The sequence below is a fragment of the Arachis hypogaea genome, chromosome 12 (genome assembly GCF_003086295.3).
Source record: "Arachis hypogaea cultivar Tifrunner chromosome 12, arahy.Tifrunner.gnm2.J5K5, whole genome shotgun sequence".
NCBI lineage: Eukaryota > Viridiplantae > Streptophyta > Magnoliopsida > Fabales > Fabaceae > Arachis > Arachis hypogaea.
In genome coordinates, this window is record NC_092047.1 from 59,277,647 (window position 1) to 59,290,687 (window position 13,041).

Consider the following 13,041-nt stretch of genomic DNA (forward strand, 5'->3'; position numbering starts at 1 on the left):
AGAATGTCATGCTTCCGGCTGCGCCACTCAGATAAGTTGGATATTACGACGACTCTAATCATAATTAATACTGAAATAGATGCCTGTTTAAAACTTAAAGCCGTATAACCTTTCAAAATATTTTTTCATTGAAAACATATATATATATATATATATTGTTGGGAATAATACACCATTCCCCCTTGAGAAAATACCTTTCACAGAGAAATAAAATAGACACAATCACAACACAAGAATTTAACGTGGAAAATCCCAATTACTGGAGAAAAAAAACCACAGCCGTTGTCAAATGACAACCAAAGAATATCACTATGTGAAAATTGTTATAACACATAAACTTCTTTCTCTCTAACACCGGCACCCCAGTACACCCACACTCTCAAAGAAAATATTTAACTACACCTCACAACACTCTCTAATCAAGGAGTATAGAGGAAAAGAAAAATCAGATACAAGCTTTAAGTGTTTCCGACTGGTGCAAAAAATATGGAGAACTTAGCCTCATATTTATAGCCTAGGCCACCCACTCCATTTGCTATCCTAAGCAATGTGGGAATAATTCAACCAAATCCTAACAATCTCCACCTTGATTGAAATAGTCAGACATCTTCAGCTTCCATAGTCAACACCGACAATTCTTTGCTGCCATTGTCTATACCGACAATCATAGTTCAGAGAACTATCATACTCCACCATGAAAGTATACTCACTTGGAATTAGACCACTCCAAGCATTTCGCCTTGGTACAGATCGAAACCTTGCTGAAAATTCATGGTGCAACTTCCAAATTGGCTTTTCCTGGAAGTTCTTCAGCCATCGACATAACTCCGCCACACACCTTGCATCTCAACGCCAACCAATGCCCGTGTGCAATTGTGGACCCGATTGCCACAACTTATCCTTATCCATGGCAGATAGGCAATACCATGAGGATACTTCTTATCTTCTACGCCTTGTGCAAACTTGATTGTATCAACACATCCTTGACTTGTATTTGCCACAAGCCAAAATTGATTCTTCCATCAAATTTCTCTATTTCAAGCGTCACAGCACTTGAATATCCTGACATTGTTGCAACCGTATACTGGAATAGTATAACTCAACTGTAGACCGTGCACTAGGAAGGGTCCCCAGGAAAGAGAGGTGGGTCACAATGGACACACTTAAATACCAAGTCTTTCCTTAGCCAGAACCTTTCCAAACTGCACTCTCACAGTGTCACACTGCCTTCCAGCAATAACAACAGCAACCAAAGATCAACCTCAAGCCACAGGACAAAATTCTTTTCTGATGTGGAAGGTCAGACTAGGCTGCAACCACAAAGCATACTAAGAATAAATCCCACCGAACCGAAGCTCTGATACCACATGTTGGGAATAATACACCATTTCCCATTGAGAAAATACCTTTCACAGAGAAATAAAATAGACACAATCACAACACAAGAATTTAACGTGGAAAACCCCAATTACTGGAGAAAAAAAAACCACGGCCGTTGTCAAATGACAACCAAAGAATATCACTATGTGAAAATTGTTACAACACATAGACTTCTTTCTCTCTAACACCGGCACTCCAGTACACCCACACTCTCAAAGTAAATATTTAACTACACCTCACAACACTCTCTAATCAAAGAGTATAGAGGAAAAGAAAAGTCAGATACAAGCTTTAAGTGTTTCTGACTGGTGCAAAAAATATGGAGAACTTAACCTCATATTTATAGCCTAGGCCACCCACTCCATTTGCTATCCTAAACAATGTGAGATTAATTCAACCAAATCCTAACATATATATCAGATACAATACTTACAAAGAAAATATGTACATAGTATTATCTATATATATATAGACCAGATATAATACTTACAAAGAAAATATGTACATAGTATTATCTTACAAACATTACTTATCACAAATTCCTATCCCTCTTACAAAATTGGTAAAAATAAAGACGAGGAAAAAATAATAACTAAAATAATACAAAATATCAAATAAACAGAAAATGAAATAAAACTCTTTTCAAACTTCGTTGCCCATATCCTAAAACAGAAACATCTGTAGGAGAATGAAAACATCGTACTCAATAATTCGCACTATAGGGTTACAGAAGTCACCATCCAACGTCCGACACATTGCAAAGCTCAGTTCCGTGGAGTATCTTGCACGCCTCTTCAGATTTGAACTCATCGACCAGGAGTTCTTCCACAACGCACCCCTCGACTGTTTCGGCCTCCTCCAAGCCTGACGACTGCAGTAAAACTTTTCCCAAGTTCATCACACATTCACACTCTTAAATGTTGACCTACACACCTTTGAAATTCTCTCTTCGATCTCTAGTAAAGTTGCTCATGCTTCTTCTGTATCGAGCACTACAAATATCTTCAAGTAACAGATAGATTTAACCTTACACGTTACAATGATGTATTAGGTTTACTCAGTTTATCAAATCATTCTTTTGGCAGAGATAGTGTAATAAATTTGGTCAATTAATCGATTTCAAAGATCGATGTCTCCTACTGACCTACTTAACTTTAGGCAACTGAACAGCAACAGGTTCGAAATTGGCCCCTACTACTTCCAGAACCTGAGAAACATCAAATAGTTCCAAGCCATTCTTTTTGTATCATTCATCTCATCTCATCTCATCTCATCTCATCTCAACCTTCACTTTCCCATAACACAAATGAAACAAAAAACCTGAAAATAAAATAAAAAAAAGGAAGAAAGGAAATAATTGCAGAGCTTCCATATGTTACATGGCTAGACGAAATACAGTACTAATTATGTTTCCCGTCATGGAACTGAGCATTTTTGGAGGATTTAAAAGTCTCCAAAAATTCTTTAGCCTTCTGCAGCTCCTGCTTCTGTCTTGACTTATCCCATTTGTGCTCTGCTGCTAATATTTGAATCACTCGAGGCAATGCCCGTCCTGCTGCATCAGTGTCGAGGAAAGCAAGACGAGTCCTCCTTGCAATGAAATCAATGGCAGATTCGCAATATTCATGCCGTGCACAGTATGCCACCTCTGCCTCCAGAAAAGGGTAACCATGAGCAAGTCGCTTACCCAAGCATTCATCCTACATACAGAATACATATTCAATACAACCTTACTGATTGATGAGACAACCAAAATTACAAAAACTAGCATCAAATGCAAAAGCAAATGGTTAAGAGTTAAAACAGAAATTAATACCATCTATGATTATATAATGTGACAACTAAACTTCACAGCATATTGAATATTTGGACTTTATAATTTAGGCACACCCTTAATGCCATCTCTTAGAACAAAAACAATAAATAAAAGGAAAAAGTCAAGTCGGACTGAATCACTGAAAGTACTGTAACAAAAGGCATAAACCGGAAACCCGTCCTGTAGATGGTGAAATTATAATAGATCAACATCACTAATGGCGCCATATCAGTAAGCCACTCTATCAACAGGAATTCCAACTATGTCTAATACATTGATCAGTTCATACCTTCAAAGCCTGTTTGCAGAACTGCACATATCAGTGATATCTTAAAATAGTTTATATATACAAGTCAATGATATACCCCTTCCTCAGATGTGAATTATACTATAGAATGTCGTCTTCTGTATATAGGAAAAAATAATAGATTTTAGAGGGAATAAGTAATAGTTTATAATAAGAAAGAAATACTTGCTTTATGGCAGTACACCCTCATGATGAGAGTTTCACGTTTATCCTCGATCTTATAAATAGCAGTACCAGCCACACTTGTAAAATACCTGATCTTATTTTACCCTGTTTATCCTTTTTGCATTTCATTTTGTATTCAATAGACTGTCATTTTATGTCTACTTTTAGCAATCCTGTAAATACTCACTTCCCCCTCTTTAGTGTCTAACAAGGTATAGCCTATCAAATTCTCTATTCTCACTTCACTGGCAGCATTAAAGATTTAATTGCTTATACTTTCTGCACAATGTCTGTATACCCATCAACATATTTTCTACATATCCTCGTTTAGGCAAAGTTCCTTTGCTTTTCAATTTTCAGTTGCCATCACTTGATCCTTAAAACCCTATCTTGGTCATTTCTCTTTACTCTGTTAGTAAGTTGTATACTCATCCCCAAGATGTCTTCATCAGATAGTTAGTTTTTCTCCAAGTTGTATATTCTGTTAGTAAGTTATATACTCTGCAAACTTATCACCCCACTCTTAAACATTCTTATGAGATGTTCTTCTAGCTTTTTGAAACATATGTTAGCTACTAAAATTGTAAGGCAAATATATTTGTTAGTACCTATGTCTTCATTGTGTTCCATGTCTCGCCTTTCCCTTTCTATGATCACATCTCCAAAAAGCACCATCTCCTCTGTCTTATAATCCTTTCTTAATACCTGTGTTTGGGACCACATTGCCACACCTGAAGCACATTCTTCGTCGAAAGACTTTATTTAAACATTCCAGCATTAGTCCCTTTGCTAAGCACGATTAGAAACAAACAGCAACCCCCACAGAGATGCCAGCGGGCAAACCACCACCTTGGGCGAAAAATTTCTGCATACACACCAGCGAAAGCTACCACTGGAATATTATTGTCACGCCACCATCATTGGCATCGAACTATTGCTATTGCTGTTCTCTCACCATCTTGCTGTTGCTGCCGCCCTTCCTCTCTCCCTCTGACTCTTGATGTCGTTCTTCTTCTTCTCCTCATTCTATGCTCTCTCTTCACAGCTGGCCCAACTTCCAGCATCAGCAGTCGCCTTGGTGAGACATCTCACCTCTTCTTCCAAATCAACTACTAAAACATCGACATTAACTAAAAATACCAAAATCAAGACAACACCACCACACAGTTCAAGATATAAGATAGAAAGAGAAGAGTATGGATAGAGGGGAGGGCTACTGCTTCCTTAGGAAGGCATGAAGTGGCAGCACTCGTTTGAAAAACTAGGGTTTTCTTCTTCTCAGAGAAAGGGAGCAACTAGAGAACACACGACCTTGGTCCAAAAGACACCAAACCCTATCCCACAGACCTACTTGTCTGAAAGCTTCTGCACCAAGCAAAGACATAGGCATAGACAGCACATTACTATAAAAGTTAGGCTTCCTTTCTTCTCTTAAAACCAACAATCGCAATCAACACAAGCTGATCCAACGTTCTAGGACAAACTCAATACTCATCAAATTTACCAAACATCAAGTTCCATTAGAAATTAGTCATAGAAAAGTGAAAAAACAGATATTCCACTGGTTCTGAACTAGCAACCAATGCACATATTGGACAAAATAGCCTTCTGAGGTCTTCTATCCTGTATCATTGGTGTTAATTCCAGTCAGCACAACTGACCAATTAAAGGGTTTGACCTTTGAGGGATGCTTTGGATTTCCAAATAGGTTGAGAGGTTGTGATGAAGCAGTAACGGTCTAAGCAACTTATGCAGATAGGTGGGTACCAAGAAATGATTTTATATGTCTAAAAAGATGCATAGTTGATAATTCATTTACCTTCATGGTCTACAGAAAATGATCAAATTAGAATCCGATTTGATCGCGATGGTTCCATGGATCGATAATCTCGACTAAGCACCCAACTCATTGATAAGATAAATCAAGTACTAAGACATTATAAAAAGTTCTTGTGCAAATACTGCTATGAAAAACTTAAAATATATACATGCCAACCTGAGCAATGGCAGCCACTCGTTCAGCCAATGTTCCATATGCGTGAGACAAATGCTTTGCAGACGCAGTGTCCATTACCCCAGGAACAACTTTACCCTTATATGATATTTTCATGCGCATATATTGTTGAGTAAGAACTGTAAAAGAAGCAGGATCCCACCCTTCCCCACCAACAATATGGAGATTGTGAGTCACACATCCACTGGTGGGGGTCAGCTTCCCAGACTTTATTGCTGCATCGACAGCATCTTCTGCCATGCTGAAACATATTCTAACCAGAATCACAATAGGGACATTTCATGCTCGAATCAAAATGAGAAGTAAATGCAATAATTAAATTAAGTTGGAAATGCAATTAAATTATGCTCGTTAAATTGACCTACTGAATGGTCAAAAGGTCAATGTGTTTAAGTTCCTAACTCTTGCAACATGTTAACAATGGTCAACAGCTTTTGGCTTGGTCTATAACATTACCTACGATAGGTGGTCCACTTGCCACCAGTGATAGTGATCAAACCAGGGAGATCCTCGCAGACAACATGATCCCTGGAGATACTCTCTGTATTTTTTGCTGATGGATCCATTGCTAATGGGCGAATGCCACTCCAAGCAGAGAGAACATCAGTGCGCCGGACCTAAATTTCCATAATTATTTAGTTCTCAACATATGAAAAAAAAGGAGAAATCAATAAAGAGCAAACGAGTCTATCAATATGGAGTGACGTCTAACTTGGAATATCAAATTATTTTTCCTTTTCTTTAATCAAGGTTTCAGAGGGCTGACCAAGTTAATTAAGAGAAGGGGGAAGGTTCCTACAAACAAATATATTGAATTCTATGGCAGTAGAGCAAGAAACATGATGCGATCAACTGTTTATGGCTAAGATGATCTAAAAATATTTATAACTCAGACAATATTTATGAAAATATTTAATTCTGCATCTAATACAAGAAATAAAATGACAAAGTGACAAATAATGAATTTAAAGGTTTCCTGTACTGAGTGGCTTGAGGTATATCATACTTTAACATTAAGGTAATCAGATATAGCATCAAGTATGAATTGTATTTCATCTTCATGTGGTTCAGGGAGAAAAGTAATGGCGGTGTTAGAATCTGTAGTCCCAGCTACTGTTCGTCCTAGCCATGGTAGCATGAAAACAACACGGCCATCCTTTGTTTTAGGAACAATTAGGCCCATTCCCTCGGGAGAATAATAATCAGGGAGTATGATATGTACGCCGCTACTTGGACAAATCATATCTCTTGCATTTTTGTCAGCCATTTTCCTTATGGAGTCGCAAAATGGGCCAGCCGCATTCACAATTACTTTTGCATATGTATCAAATTCTTTGCCTGAAATATATATATAAAAATAGAACTTTTAACTATTGAGGTATTGAAAAACTAGTTGTTAGGTTTAAAAGTCACAAACTAAGATGTATGCCAACTGTTACAAATGCAACTGGAAGTTATTTGTCACTTGATTCACTCATCTGAAATCCTTATTAAATGAACCAACCATATTGATATCAATATATGATCATTTTTGTTCTGATAAAATCAATCTTATTCTTAAAAATAAATAACAACAAAAATAATCGTAAAAGAAAAACTCAACAATGCCAACTCATAAGTTCCTTATAAAATACTCCAGTTTTTCACTTTCATATTCAACTGCAACTTTTTTATTTCCCTCTTTTTGATAGAAGGCAGCAGCTTTTTCCCCTAAAATAAAAGGCAGAGGAATGTAGGGGGAGTTGGCTGTGACTACGCACTTTAAATCTACAAGTGATTCTTCAAACTGTGTCCTACCGTACAATGTATAGGTGTCCTTCAATATATCATGCAAACGGAAAGGTAAATCAAAGATATCTAGACTAACAAAAGAAAATAAAATTGCATGTTACCGGTCAAAGTGTCCCTTATTTGCGCACCAATTATCCGTTCACCAATATCATCCTTCAGTAAAGATACAACTTCAGCATGGTTCAGCACCGTTGCACCAGCTAATGCAGCAGTGCAAGCCAATCCAACATTAAGTCTAGCATCATTCATTTGCCCATCGTAATACACAACAGTGCCTCTCAGTCTTCTACCTTTTCCCTCCTTTGCCAAAGTGGGAAAGAGCTCAACAGACTCCTCTGTAGAGTAAAATCTTGATAAGTGCAATAATCGTGCTCCAGCAATCAAGTCATACATTTTCAAGCCAATCCAGTAGTACACTACTTCAAACCAGTCAAAACATGGAGTCATGCAAGGCAAAGCATTGCACAGGTGGGGTGCATTGTCAATAACTTGTTTACGCTCCTCGAGTGCATGGAATACTAACTTTAGTTGGCCATAATCAAATTTAAAGACGGCTTTCTCCAAATATCGAACACCTAATAATTTATATAAACAGTTAAATATTAGATCAACACGTACTAACACCATAAAAGCTGGAGAACATAATATATATCTACTAACTATTTCTTTATAGAATTCAAAATATTTGAGTAGTCAATTCCTACAGTGATAAGATTAAAACTGAAAATGATTTTGGAATTATTTTAAAAAATGACAAGGGTATGCAATAATACTAAAAGCAAGTTAACAGGAGATCTGTAAGAAACCACAAACACAGAGAATAGAAGGAGTGATATGCTTGTATTATTCACACTGATAGTAAAAGAGAAGATAGAAGAGAATCAACTAGAAGCAAAGGGAAACAAGGCACTACAGCAGCCTTCTCTCCCAAGCCGATTCCCAATCTCAGCCTACCTCTCTCCTACTCTGCATCCCCCTTATATGCCTCATCCCCTATCTGAAAGCATCTACGCATTCCCTTGCTAAGACACTCTTACAAGTTAGTTAGATGCTGGAGGGCCCACTTACCCACTTAATCTATCCATTCACTCTTTGGAAGGCTGTGGAAGGGTCTCGACGATTCAGGGCCTTGAATGGAGTTGTCTTTGTGGATGCACTATAAGTAGTTCTAAACCCCAACTTCGCCGAGAAGAGAAGCCTAGGCCATTGCTTGGGTTTAGTTTCCACGAAACATTAAAGATACATATCAAGGCACTTGCTCGGTTTGACAAACGGTTTGGGGATGATATGCTGAGCTGTATTTCAGCTTGGTACGAGCTTGTCTAAATAGTTCTGACCACTGTGACCAGAACTCGATCTATGACAATAAACTTTGGGAACCCGGCAGTCTCACTATCTCCTTAACATATAGGGAAGCTACATCCTTAGCTGTATACGGATGTGAGAGGCCCATGAAGTGGGAATACTTTGGAAGACAATTCACTACCACCAAAATAGTATCGAGCCCCTGACCTTCAGGTAGTCCCCCATTGGAATCCATTGAGATGTCCTCCTAAAACCTGAAAAGGAATGGGCAGACGTTGCAGCAACCCCGCTGGTGATAGCGTCAACTCTGAATAAACATCTGGATGGTTCCTTTCATACCCTCCCACCATAGCTTCTTAGAGATTCACTTGAACGTCCGAGAAACACAGAGCGTCCTCCTAACACTGAATTGTGGAATTCTTGAGAGAATCATGGGAATACAGGAAGAGTTCTTAGGTTACACCAGCCTTCCCTTGTAGTACACTCATCCTTTTTTCATATCATAACCTTCATGTGAACCATTTCCCAGAATCAGGTTTTGCATAATAGACCACAGGTTGGCATATAGGATAGAAGATAAGGGTTGGAAAAGAAGTGGCAGAGGTTAGGCGGTAGTCCAGTTACCCGCGACGGTGGTTGTAGATTGCATGGTAAATATAGGATAAAAATGTAAAATCAAATGTTTATATCAATTTGTAAATTAAATCAACTCCTATTTTACATAATTAATTCCAAACACAATACATTGCTAATTCAATTCATTTCAAATCAAATCAAATCTAATCCGAAAATACTTTGTTTCCAAAAACACCATGTCATTCCAACATTTAGCTAGTTTATTCTTCTCCATTTTTTTGTATCCAAGAACAAAAAAAATGAAACTTTTAAAGGTTAGTTTCTTAATTTGACCGTCAAAGATGTAAAGATATATCCTTCCAAATACTGATCTCTCCTGCCACCAAAGATACGACAGATCTTTCCACATTTTAGCCACTAACTCTATTAGAGAAACCCCACCCTTGGAAACCAGCATTACTCACCTCGTTTAGGAGTGTCCATACCGGGTGGGTTTAATTAGTTCCGGACTCAATTCTAATATTTTATCGAGACTATTTTAAAATCTTACTCTTAAAGATTAAATTTAATAAACATTTATACAAAATTTACAATAAAATAAATTAGTTTTAATAAAAAATGACACCATATAATATAAAAACATTAATTAAAGTATAAAAAACATAACATTTTATTATTAATTCTACCCTAAAATATATATTTAGTTATAGAACTTGATTTCAGATCAGATCATGCCTATCTAAACCATGGCCCAAATTCAAGCAGAAAATTATAAAAATGACAACCCAAAACACAACAAAATATGCTATGGACCCATGCTTGATTTTTAGTCGGTCCGGGTATTGAACACACCAAAATTATTAATCACACCTAATATAAGGGGGTCTTTGGAAAAACCCGAGGCCAATTATGCATAAAATGTGGCCTAGTTCTTTCTAAATTACCGTAGTCCCTCAAACAAACAAATTAAACTTTGTTTTCTCTCAATCAATTTAAAAACTAGTATAAAAAAACAAATAAATTTAAGTTGGTTTATATCAAGCAAATTTTCTCTCAACAATATTTTACTACCTTTGCTAACGTCACCAACTGCCGACCACCACCGCTTACGACTATCGACCGACGACCACTATACACAAATGACCATCACTATACAGCTAGTCCGTAACATAATCAGTTTTATTTTGCACCTAATTATCTAGGTGTTTAGTTGCCAAACACTCCCAAAAGCCACCAATTGCAAATTCTCGTGCCTAGAATGTTCAAACAATTCCAGTTGGCGTTCACTAGTAAACAAATTAGACATACCTCCATGTATGAGCTTAGTGGAGCGGGAGGAAGTTCCCGAAGAGAAATCCTCTCTCTCAACGAGACCAACGCGGAGTCCACGCGTCACGGCATCCAGTGCCACGCCCGAACCCGTGGCGCCTCCACCAATGACAAGAACATCGAGGGGGTTAGCTGGACTGGTCCCGATAAGCGACGAACGCTGGACTTCTCTTGATGGAATGGTGGCGCTAGGGTCGTGGATCTTCTGCCGGATGGCGGCAAGGTGGGATCCACTGCCACCATGATCATTGGCAGAGACGGGAGGAACGAGAAGGATTGTGCCGCCATATGCAGTGGTGACGGCTGCTGCGACAGCGGTGCCAATTCGCCTCAGACGAGCTGTTGCAGTCATGGAAAAGACAATTTTAAGGGGAGAGAGAATTTAGAGGGGGATGATATTTCGCTATATTGAAATGAAATGGAATGAAATAAAAAGGACTTCTTTTGAAACGAGGATGGGTCACCCTACTACTTTCCTTTGACTTGCCGGTTGCTAACGGGTTTCGAATTATTTATTGGGAATATGTCTCTGGAATCAATTTTCTGTCGATTGTTGTAAAATAGTAAAATACTTGAGATGTGATATTTTTTCTTTTATCAAGCTCTAGGCTAAAATCTTTTAAAAAGAGTTAAGTATGATTTTGGTCTCTAATATAGAGGCCAAAAATTTATTTTGTTTTCAGTCTTTTTTTTGTTACAAAAGGGTTTCAAAAAATGTTTTTATTTTTATTACCATTTTATTTCTAACTAAAAAAAATTATAAAATAAAATTAAAAAAAAAGAAAAAGAGAAGAGGGGGTGTGGGAAAGGTTGTCGTCGCACCGCCGCCTGTGATGGAGAGTGGAGAATTTCCACGCCGCTGCTTCCTCACTGTTCTCGTTGCAATTCGCGGTGTCGTCACCACTGCCGCAACCCTTTCCACGAGATTCGCCACCACTACCGCATCTCCCCTCTCCTCACGATTCGAAGTTCACCGCTGCAGCCCTCCTTTCTTTAATTTTTCTGTTTTTGCTTCTGCTTCTGGTTTTGTTTTTGTTGTTGCTTTGTTTCATTATCCATTGTTGTTGGTGGTGGTGTTCTTCTAGTTGTTGTTGTTTCACTACTTCTGCTTTCTGCTTCTGCATTCTGCTTCTATTTCTGCATTTTGGGGAAGATGGGGGAATGGCATTTTCGTCCGAAGGACGATTTTTAAATAAACTGAAACCTTAGGAACCATTTTGTAGCGAAAAAAAGGCTGGGGACGAAATAAATTTTCAGCCTCTACGTTAGGAACCAAAATCGTACTTAACCCTTCAAAAAAGAAACAAGGCAAAGTATTTGATGCAACTCTCATAGAGCTCCATTAAACAGAGTTATCAAAAATATTTATAGATTCATCTCAATTAATTATATTGTATATATTCATTTTAAACAATCTTTTTCATATTTTTTAAACAAATCTAAACTTCAAAACACAAAATAGATTTTAGAGAGTCATCATTCTAGTTCTCAGATATGAGAACAATCACATCAGTCATCGAAGTCGCCGTCGTAATCCCATTTTTAATGATGTGGCATTATAATTTCATTATGCGATTAAGATTTTGATAAAGTTCAAATTTTTTTTAGTAGCGAGAAGCCTCGATACAAGTAACAAGCTCAGTTCCATCAGACTTGATTATAGGGATTGTTAGAGCAGAGGCTCAGGCTAGGAGATCTTCACGATCTATCATTGCGTCTTCCACCAAGTCCGTTAGTTCACAAAGAGTGCGGCTAGTTCGATCCGATCTAGCATCTTGAGCGTAGGTTGGCAACGACATCAATGGAGAAGGGCAGATGGTGGAAAATGGCTCTTATGAAAACTCTAATCTACATGCTAGAAGATGAATGGATTGCTGTAATGCTGTTTGCTTCTGGTTTCTTTGCAGGTAGCAGAAACAGTGCAATTGGATTCATGTTTATCCTTGTAAACATTTCATGGTTCATAAAGCAAATTGTATCAAGAACAAATACTTCTTTTTTTATTCTTTTAGGAGAAGAAAATTGAAGATACCATAATGTCATAACCATAAATAAGCTTGGCATAATCAACCCCAGCATTGTTTCCCTTCTTTCTATCATCTTGATCCATATTCTTCTCTGACTTGCAAGGAGAAACACTTCTACCCCTGCTCCTGCGTCTCTTTCAATGCTATCTCTCCCCATCGGAATCACTTCTACTTCGCGACCTACTCCTTCTTCTTCATCTCCTATCTCTATCTCTATTTCTGTCTTTGTCTCTATGAAAGTGTCTCTTTTCCTTTCTGCTTCTGCTCTTACATCTCCTTCTTGATTCTTTTCCTTTCTCCCTGTATCTGTCTCTAACTTTTACTTCTGCTT

The 13,041-nt window shown here is 37.8% G+C and overlaps 1 protein-coding gene across 4 annotated transcripts; it reads right to left on the reverse strand.

Moving 5' to 3' along the window:
- Positions 1-1,809: 1,809 nt before the first annotated feature.
- On the reverse strand, positions 1,810-11,210 carry LOC112727410 (glycerol-3-phosphate dehydrogenase SDP6, mitochondrial). 4 transcript variants are annotated; one of them, XR_003165745.3, is made up of 7 exons: positions 10,663-11,166; positions 7,575-8,048; positions 6,689-7,020; positions 6,139-6,299; positions 5,665-5,923; positions 2,525-3,080; positions 1,810-2,382 (listed from the first exon to the last, which is right to left on the reverse strand). XR_003165745.3 is itself a non-coding variant. In XM_025777151.3 (6 exons), the coding sequence occupies exons 1-6, from the start codon at positions 11,033-11,035 to the stop codon at positions 2,781-2,783; spliced, it is 1,899 nt and encodes a 632-aa protein (XP_025632936.1). In that variant the 5' UTR covers positions 11,036-11,210; the 3' UTR covers positions 1,810-2,780. The 4 variants fall into 4 exon arrangements, 2 of the variants coding, with proteins under 2 accessions (XP_025632936.1, XP_025632937.1); XR_011868502.1 differs by having other exon boundaries at positions 1,810-3,080; positions 4,277-5,923; positions 10,663-11,164; XM_025777151.3 differs by having other exon boundaries at positions 1,810-3,080; positions 10,663-11,210.
- Between the last annotated feature and the right edge of the window lie 1,831 nt (positions 11,211-13,041).